General features: G+C 37.6%; 1 protein-coding gene and 1 pseudogene across 1 annotated transcript in view; both read right to left on the bottom strand.

The window, feature by feature from the left end:
* PIK3C2A (phosphatidylinositol-4-phosphate 3-kinase, catalytic subunit type 2 alpha) overlaps positions 1-8,617 on the bottom strand; it is a 94,311-nt gene extending 85,694 nt beyond the window's left edge. Inside the window, exon 1 of the mRNA XM_006892078.1 lies at positions 7,478-8,617. Coding sequence (XP_006892140.1) covers positions 7,478-8,548 — 1,071 coding nt within the window. The 5' untranslated portion in view covers positions 8,549-8,617. The remainder of the gene's footprint in view (positions 1-7,477) is intronic.
* Positions 8,555-9,784, bottom strand: part of LOC102868951 — a 45,604-nt pseudogene continuing 44,374 nt past the window's right edge.

Below are 9,784 nucleotides of genomic sequence, written 5' to 3'. Positions count from 1 at the left end.
GCAACAATGAATGAATGGAATTCCAAAATCTCTGTAGATGTTCACTGAAATGAAAAAATAAACAAACTATATTAAAAAAAATAGTTGCAAATAGACATACCATTTGACCCAGCAATTCCATTACTGGGAATATAACATAAAGAAACCATAACTGTCACCCAGGCAGATATATGCACACCCATGTTTACTGCGGCTTTGTTCACAATAGCAAAGACTAGGAAATAACCTAAATGCCCATCAACAAATGAATGGATATAGAAGCTTTGGTATATTCACACAATGGAATACTACACTGCATTGAAAAACAAGGAACTCATACTATATTATTCAAAATGGGTGTCCCTGGAGGACATTATGGTGAGTGAAATATCTCAGCCACAAAAGGACAGGTGCTGCATGGTGCCACTATTGTAGAATGGAACTGACATCAGGGTTGAAGACTGAGAAAAATTGGATAAATTATGTATACTGCATTGAAACAGATGAGGGAGAGAACTGTTTGAAAGAGGGAGAGAGAACTGTTTGAAAGCAATATATGATTGGGTATTACAGTTATGACAAGAGTCCAGAATGAAGGTTGCATAGAGGAGTGTACTCAGGGCAGGAGGGGGGATTCTATACCAATGAAATAATTTTACTTTTCAAAAAGAAGAGTGAATTGGGAGGAAGGGTGGGCAGGGAGAAAAATGCAACAACGAATGTATGGAAATCCAAAATCTCTGTAAATGTTAATTTAAATTAATTTTTTTTAAAAGTCAAAGCCACATTTTTTTATCTTCCAACATGCATTTCCATTTAATAACTTGTTTCTGATTATATCTTTGATGTTTACACTTCATAAGGTTTTAATTAAAATGCATTTAATATTTTTAAAATATATGTTATGCAGATGACACAACCGTACTTGCTTAAAGTGAGGACTTTTAAGCACTTGCTACAGAAGACTAATAATAACATCCCTTCAATATGGCTTGCACCTCAACCTCATGAAAACAAAAATTCTCACTACTGGACACATAGGCAACATCATGATAGATGGAGAAAAGATTAAAAACTGTCAACAATGTCTTCTTACTTTGAACCACCACAATCAACACCCTTGGTACCAGCAGTCAAGAGATCAGGAGATGTCTTGCCCTAGAAAAGTATGCAGCCAAGGATCTCTCCAAAATACTGAGGAGTAATGATATCAGTTTGAGAACTAAGTTGTGCCTGATTGAAGTCATGATCTTCTCAATCATTTGCTATGCATTTGAGAGCTGGACAATGCATAAGGATGGCAAATTGATCCCTCTGAACTGTGGTGCTGGAGAACATCCCATGGACTGCCAAATGAATAAACAGATGTCTCAGAGAAGGTACATTCAGACTGTCCTTGGAGGCAAAAATAAAAAAGCCTTGTCTGACTCTGGGCATGATGCTAAAAGAGGCTATTCGTTGGAGAGGGACATCATGCTTGGAAAAGTGGAGGGTAGGCAAATGAGAGGAAGACCCTCAGCTAGATGGACTGACACAGTGACTGCAGAAATGGCTTATAATATGTTAGAAATTGTGACGATTGCACAAGATAGGAAAGGGTTCAGATCTGTTGTTTATACGGTTGCTATGCATCATACTCGAACCAATGGCACCTAAAACAAACAACAATGCTTAGAAGGTTAAACAGAAGATAACCTCACCAATTAAGTCCTGGCTGCTAATTAAAAGGTCCAATGAAGTTCTAAGTCATTCCAAGGAGAAAAATACTCTGGCAATCTGTTCCCATAAAGATTGTTGTTGTTGAAGCCCCTCCTAGCAACATGCCCATAGCATATGAGGTGAAGCCTCATCAATCTTGTCTCCAAGGAGCTCTCCAGCTGCATCGTCTCCAAGACATATCTTTTCATTCTCTTGGCCATCCATAGGGTGTCCAGTGATCTCTCCAACACCACTGTTCACAGATACCAATTCTTTTTTCTGTCATCCTTTATTGTCGAGCTCTCAGATGCATAGCAAGTGATCAGAAAAACTACAGCCTGAAACAGATGCACCTTAGTCCTCAAACTACATTGTTGTTGTTGTTGTTTGATGTCATCGAGTCAGACAACTCATAGCGACCCTATGAACGAATGGCCTGAGCACTGTTCGTACATAGAGTTTCCGGAGGCAAGCCATTTCAGAAGTGGATGCCGCTCCTGCTTCCAGGCTTGATTTAGTCGGGAAGCTCCAGCCAACCCTGTCCACCATGTCCAAACTACATTACTCCTTAATAATTTGGAGGAATCTCTAAATGTAGATTTTTCCCAGTGCAAGCCATTTCCTTATTTCCTGACTGCTGGTACCAAGGGTATTAACTGTGGATCTAAGCAAAATGAACCTGTTTACAGATTCACTCTCCTCTCCATCCAGCATCATGTTGCCTATAGGTCCAGTGGTAAGAGTCTTTGTTTTCCTGAAATTGGAGTGTAATCCATAACAAACAGTACATTGCGTGATGTTCTGAAACAAGTTCTTCAAGTCCTCTTCACATTTAACAAGCAAGGTTGTGTCATTTGCATAACATAGGTTATGGATGAGTCTCCCTCCAATCCTGATGCCACTCTTCATAGAATCCAGCTTCTCAAACAATTTGCTCAGCATACAGATTAAATATGGTATTAAATATTAAATAGGTATGGAAAGAGAATACAACCCTGACACACCCCTTTCTCAATTTTAAACCATCCAGTATTCCCCTGCTCTGTTCACATAACAGCCTCCTGGTCCAGGTATAGATTCTGCATGAGCACAATTAAGTGTCCTGAGACACTCATTCTTTTCAATGTCATCCACAACTTGTTATGATCCCCATAGTCAAATGCCTTTGTGAAGTCAATAAAGTACAAATAGACATTCTTCTGGTCTTATTTACTTTTAACCAGGATCCATCTGATATCAGCAAGGATATCCCTAGTGTTACAGCCTCTTCTAAATCCTGCTTGAACTTCTGGCAGCTCCCTATCTATGTACTGTTCTAGCCATTTTTTAATAAGGTTCAACAGTCTTTTACTTGCATATGAAAGTAATGATAGTTTGATAATTTCCACATTTATTTGGATCATCTTTCTCGGAAATGGGAACAAATATGGACCTCTTTCAAATGGTTGGCCAGACAGCTGTCCTCCAAATTTCCTGGAATACACTGGTGAGTTCATCCAAGGCTGTATATGTTAACTGAAACAAATCAATTGGTACCCCAATCAATTCCTGCAGCTTTGTTTTCTATGTTTGCCCTATCTCACTATCTCCGACACACCTACCCCCATTACCCCAGTTACTGAATCAATCCATCTCATCAAGGGTCTTCCTCTCCTGTGCTGTCCCACCACCCTCCCAAGCATGACGACCCTCTCCAAGGACTGGTCCCTCCTTGCAACATGTCCAAAGTATGTCAGATGAAGCTTCAGAATCCTTGCCTCCAAGGAGCAGCCTGGCTTCACCCTCTACAGGGCAAACCTGTTTGTTTACTTAGCAGTCCATGGTATATTCAATACTCTTCTCCAACACCACAGCTCAAAGGCATCAATTCTATCATCCCTAGTCATTGTCCATCTCTGATGCATAGCAAGTGATTGCAAAGACCATGGCCTATATCAGGTGCACCTTAGTCTCCAGATTGCACTCCAGATCGCTGCACTTCAGCACTTTAGAAGAGTTTCCTGAAAGTTTTCACTGTTAATCAGTTCACTCCGGTACAGTGATTCTATGTATCCCCTTTATCTTCTTTTGCTGCTCCTGGGTGGTTCAATATATCGCCCACAGTATCTTTTAATATTGCGACTCAAAGCTTAAATTTGTTTTTCAGTTCTCTCAGCTTGAAAAATGAAGAGTGAGTTCTTCCCTTTTTATTCTCCAACTCTATCTGCACATTCTCTTATAATACTTTGCTTTGTCCTCTCGACCTGCTCTTTGAAATCTTCTGTTAAGTTCTTTTACTCTGACATGTTTTCTTTTCGTTTTGGCTTCTCAATGCTCCAGTGCAATTTTTAGAGGCCCTTCTGACATCCATTTTGGGTTTTTTTAATGACCTTTTGCTTTCTTCATGGATATCCTTGATATCATCCCACAACTCAACTACTCTTCGATGACTGGTGTTCAATGCTTCAAACCTATTCCTAACATGATCTTGCTATTCAGATGGAACTGATTCAAGATAATTTCTTGGTACCTGTTGACTTAATTTTAATTTTTTGTAGGCCTCAATTTGAAGTTGCATGTAAGTAACTTATGGTCTGACCCACAGTTCGCCCCAGCCTAGCTTTGACTGCTGATATTGAGTTTCTCTAACAATTTCTCCTACAAATGTAGTCAATCTGATTCCTATGCAGCCCATCAGGTGAGATCCATTTGTAAAGTTGTTGTTTGTTTCTTTTAAAAAAAGGTATTTGTAATGAATAAATTATTGAAAATACAAAATTCAGTTATTCTATTTTTAGCCTTTTTTCTATCACCTTGCCCCTATTTTCCAACCACTATTCCTTCTTCATTGTTTCCCACTTTTGCATTCCAGTCATCAACCATCATTAATGCATCCTGATTGCATGTTCAGTCAAATGCAAGATTTGGTTAAAATTCTCAATTTCTTCCTCTTTGGCTCCAGATATAAGAGTGTATAATTGAATAATAGTTATGTTAATTGGTCTTCCTTAAATGTTTATAGATATTATCCAATCATAGTAAAAAAGTCAATTTCAAGTTCTATCCTGAAATATAATGTTGTAAGTAATAGGATAATATTCACCCCATAAAGATTACTGACTAGAAAACTATACAGAAGCAATTCTACTCTGTCAAGTGGGGTCTGTATGAGTTGGAATGGACTTGATTCCATACAACATTAACTATCTATAAATATTATTGTGTTGATCTCAAGGTAATTAATCAAATGCCAAAATACTTTTATTATACTATAAAGAAACCAGCACCCATTAAACAGTTATTCCCAATCACTTCATCTTCTAAACTCACTTGGATTTGCCTATACTAGGCATTTCATATAGATGTGGTTTTACTTGATCTTTTGAGCCTGGCTAGTTTCTTTTGCTTAGCATAATGTTTTTTTTCAGGTTCTCCAATACTGTAGTACTTATCAGTACTTCATTAAGTTTTATGGCTTTTTTTTTTCTAACATTCTATCACATAGACATTTTGTTTATACATTCATCTGCTGATAGATACTACCAACATTTCAGCTATTTTAAATAAAGCTGTTATGAATAATAATTTTAAAATTAAAAAGACTTATATGAACAAATATTTCTCCAAAGAATATATACAAATGGACAGTCAGTAAATGGAAAGATGCTTAACATATCATCAGTCACTGCTGTTAGACACTGTTGAGTGGGCCCCAATTCACAGGGTTCCTGTGTAAAACAATGAAATATGCAATTCTCACAATCTTTGCTGTGATGAAGCTGACTGTTGTAATCACTTTGTCAACCCATCTCATTGAGGGTCTTTTCCTTCACTGACCATTAGCTTTTCCAAGCATGATATATTTTTCCTGATAATATGCCCAAAGCATGTAAGATGAAGTATAATCAGCCTTGCTTCTGAGGAGTACTCTAGCTGCACATTTTGCAAGACAGATTTTTTAAAGTATTCTTTTTAGCAGTCTATTTCAATATTTTTCACTAATATCACAATTCAGAGACATCAATTCTTCTTAGCTCATCTTTATTCACAGTCCATGCCCTTATGTCTAAAGTGATATCCTTGCTCTTTAACACTTCAAAGAGGTCCTGAGGAGCAGATGTGTCCACAGAAATAAAAACAGAATAATCTACCACTCAGTCAGACCCACTAAAATCACTGTAATTTAAAAGCTAATTAACAAACAAAAAGAGAAATTAAATGCTGGCAAGAATGTGGAGAAATCAGAAGTCTCATACATTGCCACTGGGAAGGTAAAATACAATGTGACTACTATGGAAAAGTTTAGCAGTCCTTAAAAAGGCAGAATAACCATATGAACTAGTAGTTCTGCTCTTAGGTGTTTTGTTGTTTGTTTGTTTTTATAATTACAGACTCAAAGGTTCTCATTTGCTTTTCAAATGTCTACACATAAATTGTAGCAAAAAGGATACAAACACATAAAGTGAAGTCTGAGGCCAGTTCCTCTGTGTGAAGCTTCTATGCCCCGAAAGTGCACACTACTCCTATGCATATTAAATGTCTTTCACCAACAGGATGTTCCTAGAGCATCCAGTTCTAGAGCCTCTACTGACTTTGTTGTATACATTTATGCATAAATATATAGTTGTAAATGTAAAAGAGAAGAAGAAGAAGAAAGAAGGGGAAGAGGAGGAAGAAGGAGGGGGAGGAGGAGGAGGAAGAAGGAGGAGAAGAAGGGGAGGGGAGAGGAGGGGGAGGGGGAGGAGGAGGAGGAAGAAGAAGAAGAAGAGGAGGAGGAGGAGGAGATGCCTTCGAGTTGTGGTGCTGGAGAAGAGTCTTGACCATACCTCGAAATGCCAAGGAAACAAACAGGTCTGTCTTGGAGAGGGTGAAACCAAGTCTTTCTTTGGAGGCTAGGATTTTGAAGCTTCACCTCCCATACTTTGGGCACATGGCTAGGAGAGACTGATCCTTGGAAGGAATTAAGCTTGGAAGGATGGAGAAACACCACAGAAGAGGAAGACCCCAGATGAGATGGACTGAAACAGTATTTGGGGCAATGGGGGTTGGTGTATCAAAATTACTGAGACTGGCTCAGGACAGGGAAGGGCTCAGAGCTGCTGTACATAGGGTCACTATTCATCACAGGTGACTCAACAGCACATACCACCACCACCAACATACTATATTGGTTGGGTTTTTATTTAAGCCTCTTGTTTAAAGTCAAAAAGACCTTGGGGAGGGCCTTTATAGTTAAAGTTGGTTGTTATATTTTGGAGTAACTTTCTTCTAAATGATACAGCACTCTTCTGTCAATATACTGTATTGAGGTAACCTGGGGTTGCTATGATGCTGAACCTTGTGCCACTGGGGTGTCAAATGCCACACGGTTACCCAGGGTGGACAGCATTTGGTGGAGCTCCCAGTTTAAGACAGGTTTGGAAACACGAGTGGCATCCACTTTCTAAATAACATGCCTCTGGAAACTCCATGAACTTTGAGAAGTGACGACAGTTATAGAAAGGCTTCAGGCCTTTTGTTCATAGGGTCGCTATGAGTCGTGCTTAACTCAACAGCCATCAACAACCATCACCAACACCTCAGGCTCACTTTGTTTTTTTGGGTTTTTTTTTTAAATAATTCATTGTTCCCTAAAACTAGCTATTTTTAACAGTCTAAAAACATTTAACCCTTTACCATGTAATCCAAGAATATTAGCATACAAAAGAGCAAAGATTTTATTAGGGTAAAACTTGTTTTACCTAATAAACATACACACACATACACAAACTATGTATTACATTGTTTAATTTAAGTAGTTAGTAATAAAATACTACTATACCTGAGACATTTGGCCCTGGACTTTTGTAAGCTGAGTTGTCCGAATATTTAAAGACTGGCTTCTTATAACAGATGTCCCAGAAAGGGATTTTCCATTCACCTTTCTTTCAAGATGACAACTTGCTGGTGATCTCTCTTCCAGAAGAACAGCTTCCCAAGGATCCTCTGCTAGTAAACCCGGAATATTTTTTTCTGCTTCATGGTCTAATACCTCTACATTGTCTACCTTCGGTTTACTCAGAGGATCCAAGTCTAACCAGTCGAATTTACTAATATCATCAGACTTTGGAGAAAGCTGTAGATTGCTGACTGTAGCTTTTGAATTAGTTATTTCCAAATCAGTTCTTGCTTTTCCATTTTTTAAAAATTCTGACGTGCTAGCTATTTTATCAAATAGTTTTGCCATGTCAGGACTGACCACTGGCCGATAGATAGGCAGGTTTCCTTGTGGATGAAAAGGTGTGGTAGGTACTAAAGGATATGAAAAATATGTAGATTGTGCTGGGAGACTTAAATATATGGGTTCTGTAGATGGAAACGTGGGCACTGTTGGACTGAAGCCATTCTGGAATGCAGTTTGCTTAGTAAAAGTAGAGGGATAAATAGAAGGTAAAGTGTAAGAGGAAGGTCCAGGTAATCCAGGTGCCCACTGTCCTCTCTGAATAGTCGGTCTAAGACAGAACTGGGCTGAAAATGAAGGGCTAAGAACAGGAGTGACTGGCAATACAGGTGTTTTTCTAGTTTCAAAATTGTCATCCAACAGTAATTTCTCAAGTTCAGCTTGGGAGAGTTTTTCCACATCAATATCTAGTGCTCTTTTCTGGGAATCTGATTCAGGAAATACCATGAGATCATAATCCTGTTTGTTAGGAACTTGTGCTTTTTGTCTAGTGCTGCTTGACAAGTCAAAATCTCTCTGATTACTAGTCATTTGTCTATCCTTTTGCAATTTTTCTAAAGCTTCTGCTTCCATCTGTAATGCTTCTTCTTTGTCTACATCTTTTGTTCTTGCTTGTTCTAGACGTGAAGCTGAACACCGCTTAAATCTGCTGTTGCTGGAGATCTGAGCCATGTCCACTCAAAGACCAAATCCGTCTTCCTCCAATTTCTTCTTATAGCATCCCAAATAGTAAGACCTACACACAAAAATAAAACATTCAATTAGTTTTTCTAAATTAATAAATTTATTAATAAATAAACTTTGTTTGCCACTTACTTCATATGATTTAAGATTTCAAGCATTTAAAAAATATAAAGAAGAACTGCTGAAGGTAATCTAGATGAAAAAATACTTTAAAAACACATTTACACTGTTATACTAAGGGGAACATTTAGCTGTACATGAATTTACCTCATCCCTTGACCTAAAACAAGAGTTGGCACAGTAAACAGACTCAACAGGCTGTAATTTCGGTTATCACAATGGCTGCCGTTTACCAGGGTGGCACTGCTTCTGTTAAAGTGTTCTCAGCATAAAATGACAAATACTATTCAGATATTTTCAACAGTTATGTAAATAGTAAATCAAAATGTTCTCTAGATTTTGATATCTGTTAACTTGTTTAGAAGGCAACTGACAATAAAATCATTCAAGACCTAACCAATAGAGCTGAAGAATTTTTGCTTTATTGTTAAGATCATGTAAAAAATTGGATTTACTACTCTCACACAGCCTTGGAACTGACTCATAGCTGACCATGGAACTGACTCATAGCTGATGGTCCACTGGGTTTCCTTGGCTATAAATAGCATAGAAGGAAATGGTCCATCTTTCTCCTGTGAAACCACTGATAAGATTCAAACCACCAGAAAGGGACAGCCTCTGGGTTAACAGTGCAATTCCATATGGATTATGATACCAGGGGGGGCTGGTATTTGGGTTTTTTGTGTTTGTTACTGGGGGTTTTTTTAAAAATTCTTTTCAGTGAAGGTTTACAAATCATATTCCTTTTTTCATATAATCAACCATAGACTCAGAAAGCTTTTTCATAATGTAAAATATTAGAATAATTACAAGTGTTAAGGCTAAAAGATGATGTAATATTCCACTCAAAAGCTGAATTTTGATCCTACTTCCTCTGATTACAGTTATAAATAGTTAAAAGTGAATGGAAATTCAAAGGCTCTATAAACATTCATTAAAATGTCAATAAAATAAAATAAAAAAAAATTATAACAAACTTTCTTTTTAAACTAATGAACTAACGTTAAACATCAATTTAAAAATTCCTTGATTTGAAGATACACACTTAATTTTGAGCAGCATTACTGTGTAAAACAATATGTTGTTGTTGTTGTTGTTGTTGTT

The sequence above is a fragment of the Elephantulus edwardii genome, unplaced genomic scaffold (assembly GCF_000299155.1).
Source record: "Elephantulus edwardii isolate Elephantulus edwardi_28Jun2011 unplaced genomic scaffold, EleEdw1.0 scaffold00109, whole genome shotgun sequence".
Lineage (NCBI taxonomy): Eukaryota > Metazoa > Chordata > Mammalia > Macroscelidea > Macroscelididae > Elephantulus > Elephantulus edwardii.
Note: the sequence above shows the minus strand (reverse complement) of the source record. Positions and strands in the feature narration are given on the sequence as shown.